The sequence below is a fragment of the Syzygium oleosum genome, unplaced genomic scaffold, assembly GCF_021117445.2.
Source record: "Syzygium oleosum isolate NSW1041296 unplaced genomic scaffold, Sole_v2.1 Sole_v2.02, whole genome shotgun sequence".
NCBI classification, from domain to species: Eukaryota; Viridiplantae; Streptophyta; class Magnoliopsida; order Myrtales; family Myrtaceae; genus Syzygium; species Syzygium oleosum.
In genome coordinates this window covers 1234955-1248165 of record NW_026607486.1, presented here as the reverse complement: position 1 = coordinate 1248165, position 13211 = coordinate 1234955, and the positions used below count along the sequence as shown (strand labels likewise).

At 44.1% G+C, this 13211-nt stretch overlaps 2 protein-coding genes across 2 annotated transcripts in view; both read right to left on the bottom strand.

The window, feature by feature from the left end:
- LOC115665899 (alpha-(1,4)-fucosyltransferase-like) overlaps positions 1-13211 on the bottom strand; it is a 40816-nt gene that overhangs the window by 11667 nt on the left and 15938 nt on the right. The window lies entirely within an intron of this gene.
- Positions 7210-10521, bottom strand: LOC115665071 (putative receptor-like protein kinase At3g47110). Its single transcript, XM_030586955.2, has 2 exons — positions 7774-10521; positions 7210-7674 (listed from the first exon to the last, which is right to left on the bottom strand). The coding sequence occupies exons 1-2, from the start codon at positions 10457-10459 to the stop codon at positions 7511-7513; spliced, it is 2850 nt and encodes a 949-aa protein (XP_030442815.2). The 5' UTR covers positions 10460-10521; the 3' UTR covers positions 7210-7510.

The following is a 13211-nucleotide window of genomic DNA, read 5'->3' as shown; positions in this document are numbered from 1 at the left end:
ACTGACGCGACGCATATGCTACCACTTTTCCATGCTGCATCAGCACACAGCCCAATCCTCTTAGCGAAGCATCGCTATAAATCTCAAATCCTCCTGGGCCCGACGGAATGGTCAATATAGGAGCAGTTGTCAACCGGTGTTTTAGTTCCTGAAAGCTCCTTTCACACTTGTCATCCCACTCAAACCTCACCTCCTTCTTAAGCAGCCTTGTCATTGGCATGGCTATTGATGAAAATCCTTCTACGAATCGCCTGTAATAACCAACCAATCCTAGAAAACTTCGAATCTCCGTTACTGACGTCGGTCTAGGCCACTTGGTAACTGCTTCAATCTTAGCTGGATCCACAGAAATCCCATCCCAAGAAACGATATGTCCAAGGAATCCTACTCTGTTGAGCCAAAACTCACACTTGCTGAACTTAGCATATAATGCGTGCTCTCTCAAAGTCCGTAGCACTTCAGTCAAGTGTATCTCATGTTCCTCAAGGCTCTTGGAGTACACTAGTATATCGTCAATAAAAACTATCACAAACTGATCCAGGAATTCCTTGAACACACGATTCATCAAATCCATGAAAGCGGCCGGGGCATTCGTTAATCCAAAGGGCATAACCGTAAATTCATAATGCCCATACCGAGTCCCGAAAGCGCTTGGGAATGTCCTCATTTCGATCCTTAGCGATGGTACCCGGTCCTCAAATCTATCTTGGAAAACACTGAGGCTCCTTGCAAACATCAACAGTCATCAATTCTCGGCGGTGGGTACTTATTCTTCACTGTCACTTGATTCAACTGCCGATAATCTATACACAATCTCAGAGTTCCGTCTTTCTTTTTGACAAACAGGACTGGCGCTCCCCATGGGGACGCACTAGGGCGAATAAAACCTTTATCCAGTAATTCCTGTATCTGGACCTTTAATTCTTTCAATTCTAATAAGGACATCCTATATGGCGCTTTCGAAATCGGCTCTGTTCCTGGCGCCAATTCAATCACAAACTCTACCTCTCGCTCAGGCGGTAAACCCGGCAATTCCTCAGGAAACACATCGGGAAAATTGCTTACTACGGGTATATCTTCCAACTTAGGTTCAACAACTGTTGGATCCACAACATTCACCAAATACCCTTCACACCCCTCGTCCAACAGTTTACTTACCTCGAGCGAGGAAATCCAAGGGATCGAGGTTCCTCCTCGGTTTCCCTGAAATACAAAACTAGGGCGTCCATCCGGATTAAATTGGATCGTCCTATCGCTGCAATCCACTACAGCTTTCTGTCGGACTAACCAATCCATTCCAATAATCACATCAAAATCGAACATGGCTATTACTGCCAAGTCGATGTTTTCTTCTTTACCTCCAATAATTATCTTACAGTTAGGACATCCAAAAGAAACTAGCAACCTATCATTCACAGGTGTCGACACGCAAAGCACATGCTCAAGCAGCACTGGTTTCATACCAACCAACTCAATAAATTGCTCTGAAACGAACGAATGGGTTGCTCCCGGATCAAACAATGCATACGCGGCATGATCACACAAAGAAATCGTACCTGTGATCACGCCCGGCGCATTCTCAGCTTCCTTGCGCGCCATTGCATAAATCCTTCCTTGAGCTAGCGGTCGTCCCTGATTAGCCGGTGGGGGAGGTCCGGCTTGATTTCCAGCTCGTGGTGGCGGCACTCTGGACGGTCCTGATGGTTGCATCTGTGGGCAATCGCGGATCCGATGTCCCATACTCCCGCACTTAAAACACGCGCCATATCTACCCAACTGGGGATTCGGTTTTCCGATATTCCGTCTGGCTGGTGGAACAAATCGCCTATTTCCAGTCATAGGCCTCTTTCCCAAACGGTGATTATCTCGATTTTGAGCAAACCGCGATCCTGAAGCGGCTGCCCTTTCCTGCTGATCTCGTTCCATGATCTGAGCCCGTCTATGCATCTCTCCGTAATCTTTGATGTCATGGGACAAGATCAGACTTCGAAGATCCGGCTTCAGTCCATCCCGGAATCTTCGCACTCTATCCCTCGGATTCTCCACCATAGTCGGTGCAAACTTAGCCAATCTTGCAAATTCGGCCTCATATTGATCCACAATCATTTGTCCCTGGCGCAAGCGCATAAATTCCATCAACTTCTTTTCTTGCGCATTCTCCGAGAAATATTTTTCGTAGAAATTTTCCACAAACGCAGCCCAAGTCGGGGCCGTTCCTACCGGAAACACTCTATTCTCCACGGCATTCCACCAATCATTAGCACCCTCTTGAAACCGGTAAACCGCCAATGTCACCTTCTCTCATCGGTGCACCCTGAACTTTGAAGGTTTTCTCCGGTTCCTCAATCCATCTTGGTGCAGCCTCGGGGTCACCGCGACCATGAAATTTAGGCGTGGCTTCAATTTCATAAACTGTTCTACTAACTGGGGCATCTGCCTAACCCCGGCTGGCTGAGCCTGTCCAGCGTTAGCTTGATTCTCATCTACCGCAGCAGCGGCTACATTATCTCGCCTTTGAGTCTGCCTATCCAGCACGTTTCCAATCCTTTCTAATACTCGCAGAACTTCTTCCATACGTGGATCTTCCATGGGTCTAACATCAACTTGGGGGTCTACTGCAGCTCCCATATTAACTCCCAGATTGTCTACTGCTCCAACTCGAGCACGACCTCTACCTCGGATTCCTCTTCCTGCACCCCTTCTGGGAATTCTTCCTATACCTCTCCCCTCGCTACTCATCTTGGCTACTCGATTCTACGACTACCTGCTATAATTCCACAAAGGAATTAAAGACTTAAATGAATCTATCCCAGTCTAAGTCTTAGGCAGGTATTGAACAACACTTAAACAATCAGCATGCGGTCTAACAATTATCCAACACATCACCCAAGGGATTCGCGTACTCACCTCGAATCCTGCCGCACCTGTACTTACGGGTCACACAATCACAATTCAAAAACAATCACAAGCTGTCAGGAGATGCATGTAGCACACGAGGTCACCCTACTGGCTACCCAGGGTCTCATCGCTCCTTATCACTCCAGGCTTCGACCTAATTGGACCGAGCTGACCTTGCTCTGATACCAATTCAAATGGGGATGTCACGCCCCGTACCCCACGAAGCGCGAACATCCCACCTGCGGTCGATAAGTTGGCTGCGACGTCCCAGGAAGCGTCGCCGACCCACACCCATACAGAGATCAAACACAAGCGGAAGCATAAAATAAACAAACCCAGACAATTACAATATGAGCCAAGGATAGCCATCCAATAAACAAGATTCAACGCAGAAAATATGTACATGCTTATATTACTATTTTAAAACTCTTTTTTTTCAGTGTTCACGACAACCAAAAAGGAAACACCAACAGCTGGGAATAACCCAAACAGCCACTTCTCCGTTCTGCTCCATCCCCACCGGGGTGCATGCTCGACGACTGCTGGATAAAAGGCGGTATTCCCAAAAAGAGGTGATGACCTCGGCATCCTACTACTGGGGGTCTGAAAAGTTTCGGTTTACACAACCGTGAGACGAATCTCAGTGAGTTCAACCCCTAAACCTAGGCTAGGCTAGCATGCAATCTCCTGACTGGAAACAATTATTCAAATCACAATACCACAATAGTCAAACAATTATCTGACCCTGCAGGTTAGGCAGATCCACATAAAATAATCACGGCACATGCGTGGCACGCATAATTACACGTATGTCAATCACAAGCTCACACACCAAGTCTCACACACTCGCATGCCAATCAATGCATGTTTATGCATGCAAATGTCATTGACATGTCATGCACATTTCTTTGGCCCACTGGCCCACACTGGCACACTTGCCCAATTAATTATTATTACGACTCGAGTCATCAATTTTTCATGGCCCGGTGCGTCTAGCCTGCTTCAAAGTGCATGAGGCGCAGCATCCGATTTGGCCCAGTGTCTCTAGCCTGCTTCAAAGTGCATGAGGCGCAACACTGTTCTCCTTGCGAACCAGAGCCTGCTTCAAAGTGCATGAGGATGGTCGCCTTCCGGACGTACCGGGCATCGTCCTGCTTCAAAGTGCATGAGGACGGTATCGACCCGAAGGTCCTTAGGTGATCACACAGCTCATTATTATCTGAACCCAGCGTATAACGCTTCAGGGTATTTTAGGTGATCACATGCTCATGGCAGACACGCATTCTCGCACAATTTTCATCACATGCCTCACTCTTGGCATACGCAATGCGTGTCCATGTTATGCAATGCAATGAACCACGAGCACCAATATAATTCTGACAACCCGGCATACCCGCAATTTCACCGATGAACTCCTAAATTGGTCATTAACCCTATTATCCTCCCCAACGATTCTCATTAATCCACTAAATTTTTCCGATAATAAATTCTACTAATCGGTCCTCAACCCGGCCTCAAATACACACTTGCTATTATCTAAGCCACCAAAAATGCACCGATAATACCTAAACCAGTCCAGGAAAACGCAACATCAGTCCTAATTCGGGTTTAGAAATTTTACTCACCAAAACAAGGGTCACGACGACGGGGAATGGCGGCCGATCACTGATGAACAGTGAAACCGGCGGCGGAATTCCCGGCGGACGGCGGCGCGGTGTACGGACGGAGTGAACAAGAGACTTCTACGGACGGCGTGAACAGTACACCCCCGTACGAACACACCGTGCGGGGGCGACTGGGAAACGGTGGCGAAGAAGCGCTGTCACGGCGGCGACTGACGGCCGTACGGTGCGGATGAACAATGACCGTACGGACGTGAATGCATCTTGTACGGTCACCGTGCGAGGCCGGGCTGAACGGGGACGTATGGACGTGCCGAACAATGGTGTCGACGGAACAAGCGATCGGAGCTCCGCGAAGCTCCGGCGGTCTGTTCACGAAATGGAAAATGAGAAAAAGAGAGAAATGGACGGAACCGAGGCTGAGCTGAAGCGGGGGACCAAGGGGGTCGACGGCGAGGCACGGCGGTCGGCGGCGTGCTCCGGCGAAGCTCCGGCGAGAGAGAAAATGAGAGTGAAAATTTGAGAGAAAATGAGAGAAAGTGAGGGGAAAATGGAGAGAAAATTTTTCTGAAGGCTGGTCTGGTCGTGGGAGTGAGAGAGGAGAGAGAAAAAATGCTTATCTTAGTCAAAAACTAGGGCCTAGGGTGCCATGTGTCAAAAATCAAGCCAATGGACAATTTTGCCCTTGATCCAAAGGCTAGGATTTGCCCTAATCCAATAATTTAGGGGTGAAATGGTCTTTTGCCCCTAACCATGGTTGACCAGACCTGGTTTAACCTTAACTCACCTTGGTTAATCCCAAAATTAAATCCAATTTTCGGAATTAATCAAAAATGGCCTAGGGGCATTTTCGTAATTTTCCAATCCCGAACCGAAATTCCAATTTTCGCACATACGCGTTCCATATATGCGTGGCCAACATAATATGGCGTCGGAATCGCGAAATTCATCGCGCAAGCCCTCGAAAATCCACGTCAAAGTTTCGGGAATAAAATAATATTATTTTTCCAATTTTTGTCGAAATTCCAGTTTTTGTCCAAAATGACTCCTGGTAAGCGTGGCCACCCAAAAATGGCATCGGCCACGAAAAATAACCTCATTTGGTCTCGAAAAGCGACGCCGGCATCCCGGGGCAAAATCGTAATTTTTTCACCCCGGACCAAAATTCCAATTTTTACTCGTACTAACTCCACATGTGAGTGGCCAGCGTAATATGACGTCAGATTCCCAAAAATAGTCTCTTAAGCCTTTGAAAATCGATACCGAAATCCGGGCCCAATTCCGTGAACAAAACCCGCTAAACTTTCAATTTCAAAGTCTCTCACTAACGGGTGGCTGTTTAGAGGTTACGCGTATCGACCTAAGGCTATTCGTATCGTGACGGTCTCGATCATTGAGAGAATGAGAAATTATCATTAGTTCCAGAGGTCACAATCATTAGGTTCAAGTTCCGGACTGGTTGACCACGTGCACTTTTGGTCTTGCAGAATCACCTGCGTCCCAATCGTACATCGTTGGCCTTGGCCAAACCAAATCCATTACTCTTTCCTAAGATCGGCCCACGTTGGCCCAAAATATTTCCTCAGCGTCTCTCGTGATCGGTATCCCTTTCGCGATAGGGTCCCCGGTCCACGTACCATCTTCTAGTTAGCCATACCCTATTGGTTAGTATCCCGAGAGTGATCAGCTCTGGGTGAGACTTACTAAAATGAAATGCGAAATAATATCTGTTTCATTGATCCCGGAAATTACATCGAAATTCGGGCTGTTACAGCACTCCCCTCGAGTTGGACTCCTCTCAAACCGATTGGTTGAGAATGCTCTGTCCTTCTTCGACCTCATGCACACACCAAACTCCAGCCATGTGCATGACCTCTTTGTTTCCTTGGACTTAGTATCAAACATAGGGATATAGATGTTGGAATTCTCTCTCTACTCATCTTCAAATCTCTCGGCATGTTCTTTTCAAAGAACGCGCAATGTTTTCATCACTTTGTCTCCTCAACTTCCATATCTTATTTTACTAATCTCAATATTGAGTTATTGTCGGATAACCTAACTCCGAGTTCATCAGGGCTCGAGTAAGTTCCCACGACTGTGGCCACGCCTTTGGTCGAGTCTCCCTCATCTGTGGATTCGAATGTTGAGAAAAAGCGTCACATTACTCGACCACAAATTTTTTGAGGAACAATTGATCTTGTCCATGTCCATTCTGATGTTCAAACCGCGGATAGTCTTACAAAGGTTCCTTTTCTTGCTTGATTTTCTAGTTTCCAAACTCCACTTGATTTCCTTAGAACCACCATGATTTTGAGGGGAGATATTTTAATATCATCAGAATATTTGGAGATTTCATTGGATTGACACAACAACGTATTACAATTAAAAGGTATTTAATGATATGTGAAGGAAAGGAAGTAATCTAATGAGAAAACTATTTACCTAGGCAATAAGCAAAATTACATAGTCGATTTTAATATAATCAAATCTGACATCTCGAAATAATTTGAAAATATTCTGAAAATGATGTTACGAGATCATCCTCGTCAATCGTCAAATAAAACTCTCTTTTTGCAACCAAGGGCCCGTAGCACCCACATTATCTAATGTTAAAAAAATTAAGATTAATAGGAATTACTTAAATTTTATTAGAAATAAGGAAATTCAGAAAAAAAAAATAGTGAGATAGAGTACATACATTGAACTAGTATATGAGTTTGACTTTGGCCCCAGTGGTAAACAATACAAATTAAGACAGAGAATAGAACCATCCGAATTATTGTGAATTTGCTTCAAACCATGCCTCTCTACTCGGCTCCATACCTAGCCCTGATCTTGTGCAGTTCCTTGAGTACTTCGGTCATGCCCATCCGATCCCGCGGTGATTCCAACGAACAGTCAACTCCAACTATTAGGATGGAGGCAATGCAGTCTCTCATCCTCTCGGTGTCCCGCTCATCTTCTCCATTAAAAATGGCCGAGTCCACGATCTACGTGGCTCGGTGTGGCAGAGCCACCTTAACAAAGGTGTGGAGATTCAAATGGTCCTTGAAAGCCTCTTCTGTGGGTCTCCTTCCGGTGAACATTTCCAATAAAAGAATGCCGTAGCTGTACACATCGCCTTGTGTGGATACCATATCCCCCATGCCATACTCTAATATAGTGTACATTAAGCAAAATGCAATGAAAATCAAAATTCATCTCATGGCCAACGCAGAAAAAACTTAGACAAATAATGAGAAAATTTTCTTACCGGGAGGGACATAGCCTATGGAACCCCTCACTGCCACTGAGCTGCTACGGTTGTCAATGTCCATGGCCTCTGTTGTCGCGGCGGAGCTGATCTTCGCCAGCCCAAAATCCCCAACTCGCCCCATCATTTCGTTGTCTAAAAGGACATTACTCGGCTTTAGATCTCCGTGTACAATCTGTGGGCTACAATCCTCGTGAAGATATTCGATCGCGGAAGCTATGTCAATGGCAATGTCTAACCTCTGCCTTAGTCCCAAATGTCCTGGTTTTTCATGTTCATGTTCATGTTCAACGTCCTCATCATTTCCTTGGTGTATCCAATTTTGTAAGCTCCCATTAGCCATGTATTCATATAATAGAGCTTTGAAATCGTTGCCGCGATAGTCCATGCTTGAGCATACGTTTGATATCTTCAAGAGATTTCGGTGTCTTATGGCCCCTAAGGTTTGACATTCCGAGACGAAGCTCTTTGAAGCACCTCTGTGGCCCAAGTTGAGCACTTTAACTGCCACCCAGCCGCCTTCCTGTGTAGTTCCTTTATATACAATACCATATCTCCCTCTACCGATCACATTGTTCTCAGAGAATCCATCTGTGGCTCTAAAGAGTTCCTCATAAGAGACCCTCGAAAATCGGTGTTCAAACGGCAGTTCAGTTGCGGAGAGATTTCCTTTCGACTTCTTTCTCCGGCACCAAACAATAAACAAGCAAAGAAACAGAATGAAGCCTGACAAGATGGCGGCCGCTGTGGCGATTACTGTAACTTTTTTTGTCGAAAATGGTTTAGAGGTGTTCGATTTGCAAGAAGGAAGGTTTAGTTCCGCAATACCTCCACAGAGATTACTATTCTCAAAGACGGACACTGCACTAGCATTGAGAAATACTCCTTGCTTCGGAACTTCTCCTTCGAGCTTGTTTAAAGATAGATTCAAGTAATTTAGATCCGTAAGTTGAACGAGAGAGCTCGGGATTTCACCAGTGAAGTCATTATGGGAAACATCCAACTCTCGTAAGCCCCGTAACGTGCCTAAAGCCGGAGGAATTTCGCCATCAAAGGAATTGACTGCTAAGTTGAGCCGTTCCAATAGCAAGCACTTGCTGATGGAGCTAGGAATTGGTCCCGTCAGCTTATTGTAAGACAGATCCAGTTCGACAAGATTGGCCAAGGACCCAACTTGAGATGGAAGAGATCCGCTCAACTGGTTATGTGCCAAGCTGAAGATAATCGAAATGGTAGAAAGACTAAGAACCTCCCCTGGGATTGAACCACTCAGATTATTGTTCGAAAACTCGAGTTCGATTAGCTGCCTGCAGTTACCAAGACTCCGTGGTATTTCCCCGTAGAAGTCGTTGAACGACAGGTAAAGGCGATTTAATAACGTCAAATTGCCGATCGATGACGGGATCTCTCCCGTTAACATGTTTCCAATTAAGTACAATGTGTGCAAGTTATGGAGTGCTCCGATAGAAGAAGGAACACGACCGCCGAGCGAATTGTTTGCTAAGCCAAGAAAGGACAGGTTGAAGAGATTGCCAATACCTGGAGGAATGGTTCCGTACATTGAGTTGTACGACATAGAAATTACTCTAACGCTGTTGGAAAGATTGCCAATGGAATCCGGCAACGGACCTTCAAGAAAATTGAGGTCCACCCCAATAATTTCCAGCCTAGAACAATTAGTCAATGAGGCGATGAAACTGAAGTCATCTCGCAACTGGTTAAAAACAAGGAGCATTCTTTCAAGAGCCTTCAGCCTTCCAAGATTTGCGGGCATCGGTCCATGAAAACTGTTATTGTTCAAGGAGATGAACTGAAGGCCGGAGGCATTCGATAAGGACGGAGGTATAACACCAGTAAACAAATTGCTCCCAAAATTAAGAAAAGTGAGAGATGGAAGAGTGTTGCCGATATGAGGGGGAATGCTCCCTCTCAATTGATTGTCACGGGCGCTGAAGTAGAAAATGCCGGAGATGTTGAAGATTGCTGGAGGGATCTTGCCGGTGAGTTGGTTAAAGGCCAATTGAACATAGATCAAACCACGAAGCTTGGACAATGTCTCGGGAATCTCTCCTTGCAACCCATTATATACGACAGAAAGCGTGTAAAGTTGGGAGAGATTTCCAATAGAATGAGGAATAGATCCTGTAAGACTGTTCTTAGCCAAACCTAAAACTCGAAGCTTTGACAAAGAGCCGAGATCATCAGGAATATTGCCCACAAGTTGGTTATCGATGAGATTCAAAATCTCAAGGTTTGAGCACTGAGAAAGATTGGTGGGCATTTGTCCACCGAAAGAGTTGTTACTAAGATCGAGACGGCGAAAGCGAAACAAATGGCCAATACTTTGTGGAATTTCGCCGCGAAAGCTGTTGTTCTGTAGAACGAGGCTTCTCAGGAAAGAGAGGTTTCCGACATGAGGCGATAGAAGACCGCCCAAGCCTTTGGACGTCAAATCGAGGGACACGACCCTTTCGGGATGCCGTCCACTGCATACAACACCTTGCCACTCGCAGTGATGAGAAGAGTCATTCCACGAGCTCAGAACTCCGAGCAGATCCTCATCCACACTATCTCTGAAGAAGATCAAAGCGAGCCGATCCGTCTGGTTGGTTTGCATCGCTGAACTCGTCCATAATGAGATTTGGGCATAGTAAAACAGGAACATAATCACCACATGCTTTTCCATTGTGACTGGGGTCTGTGTCCTAACAAGCTGCAAGCAAAGTTTCTTCCGGATTGAACTAAATAAGAAATGAAGACCATCAAAGGCATATGCGTTTCCATTGATTAGAAACCTTTTTACACTCGTGTTGCGAAAATTATGGGTTTTGAAAGTCAAAAAGTTAAAAGGGAAAGAGGGGCTTCGCGTACATGCCACGGAAATTTCGTCAAGTCGAATCAACTTCAAGTCAGATCACATTGACCATTATTGGCCGACTAGAACATACTTCACATCATATCAAAATTGTAACTTCGTGGGTCATAAAGTAAACCGTTGAAAATGTAAACCATAGATTTTCAACGTTACAGGTGTGAATTGCTCCTTTAGAAAGGGTCAGTTGTGAACCCAAAGGAATTGCGAGGGAAGAGCTATTGATTTGGCGGATTAACATATGGCAAACCGGATCTTGCTCAGAAAAAGAAGAGAAGAAACCAAAAATGAACAGGTTGATGCGTACCAAGTTGTCCACCGAAAAACAACGCAAATGGTTTCGGAACTTTGATCCAATATGTATTGCCGCCTTTGAACTTTTAATTTGTTCAATTTGCTTTATGAACTTTAGTCCAATGTTCAATATGGTCCCTGAAATTTTAAACATTTTCATATAGTTTAAGGATTACATTGAACATTTACCAATAGTTTAGAAATCACATTGAACAAATTAAAATTTAGGGACGAAACTACACATTGAGTCAAAGTTCAAAGATCACAATACATAAATTAAAAATTCATGAACGACATTGCACATTGGACCAAATTTAGGGACAATTTGTGCTATTATCCCATTTTCATAACAGCTAGATGCATGCAAGTATTGTCTACTGACAAGTTAGTAACGTTTCAAGAGAATATAGTAGAAGTCCTGGAACCCTAGAAAAGTTGTTTTTACTATTTCTCAACAACTTCCGATCTCGCATAAAGAAGTGTCTAAGTAGACTTTTTACCTGTTTTACTTTTTGCATAATTTAAATTTTACGAATGACGCACTTTAAATGTTTTTATCCTGAAACATCTAAAACTTTCACCAGAAATAATATATTATCACCTAGATTCACATACAATGTGTTTCGTAGTTTTTCTAAAATTTGGATAATATTATAAATTTTGATGGGAATATAGAAAAAAGTATTTTTCACTTTTTACTTAATCCTAAACAGACAAGGACTAAGTTAACAAGAATGAAATAGTAATAGGCTTCGGTAGTGTTATATAAAATAGTTCCTCTTTGAACCTTTTAATTTCCAGGTAAATTTTAAAAACTTAACTGGAGTACTAAAAATACACTAAATGTTCTCAAAATAGTTATTAATATTTGTTTAGAGGAAAACACGGGCCCATTGGAGCCTCCAATGGGCGGAGGCATGAGAGCTGGCCCCTATCTTGGGGTGCACGCCTAGAAAAATATAGTGGCTGGAGGTATTCCTCTGTAAGACAACTACTTGTCCGAACTCTGTAACGTTAAACACGGGAGTGTTCCCTGGGGTGAGTGAAGCAAAAACTTTCCCCCAACGAGGGGGCCAAGGCGTGCGGGATTTCTGCCCTCTCTCCCGGGAATACCCCCTAATTTTACGTTCCAGAGTTCAAACGAGATAGTTTAGGGGCATGCTCAGGTCCAAAATAGTTAATTGAGAACATGCAACTTCATGAAGATTCTAACTGAAATTTTGGGTTGCGCAATTGGTCTTCTTTCCAAATTAAAATTCTTTTCCAGTAGACAAGACGACACAAACTAACAAATTTTCTGTTGTTAGGACATGTTTTGTATTGGGATGACATGAAGAATGGGCCTTCCTTAGGTGCTGAAGTGGTAGGTTTTACCAAAAGGATAGCATGGGAGAGAGTCTTCCATTTATCTAATGGAAGGGAGGTTGCACTTTTGACAAGCGCTCTCCACAATGTTCCACTTATTATATACCCATCTTCCAATCCAATACCATTGTCAAATGACTATAAATCCTAAATGGAATTCAGTGAAACCACACCGAAGTGCAAAGTATGTGGCCAGCAGCTTGGCGAGGTTTCCAGGTTAAAATTACTTCAGCTCGTAGACGTTTTTTCCCCCACTCAAAACAAAGTGGCATTACCACGCCCGCTAGAAATAACACTGTGCTTGGAGGATTCACATTTCAGTCATCTAATACTCTTGTAATGGATAGCTAACTGTCCCAGAAGGGCATGTTCGTCCCCGGCAATGGAGATTTTTCCAGATGTAGAATTGCGTTGATGATAATCCTTCCCCAAAAAGATATCGCAGTCTGATTTGATTCTAATTCTGTTCTTCCAAGAGCTTTGAGATTGGGTGAGGAGAAAACTCGAAGCCTTTGTAAATTAGTGTTGATCTGAAATACAGATACATTAAACAGATACAAGATTATGAATTCCATCACTCCAAAATAGGCTATTGTAGACTTTTTGAAAGAGTACACCTTCTTGTTTTTTCTTTTGTATTTAGGTATTTTACATGTGGATTAGAAAAACATCTTACTTCATAATCAGCTCGGGTCGGTTTCGGCTTTCCTCCGCATTCCACGATCTTAGGAGTTTCTCGCCATTTCCGGAGTACTTAATTACAACAACCATGACATTTGGATATAACCTTCACACGATAAGCCTTCCTCTATAATCACACGTTTGAGTCATTGTCGTCCACCGGAACTCCAATTGTTAACATTTTATGGGGCACTATTCTTGCTAATTGGTTGGAAGATGGAAGTGA

Excerpts from the sequence above, each read along its gene's own strand:
- LOC115665071 (XM_030586955.2), bottom strand. The coding sequence starts at position 10,459 with ATGGAAAAGCATGTGGTGATTATGTTCCTGTTTTACTATGCCCAAATC. Across the intron at positions 7,675-7,773 it reads CATAGGCTATGTCCCTCCCG|AGTATGGCATGGGGGATATG; the intron begins GTAAGAAAATTT and ends ACACTATATTAG.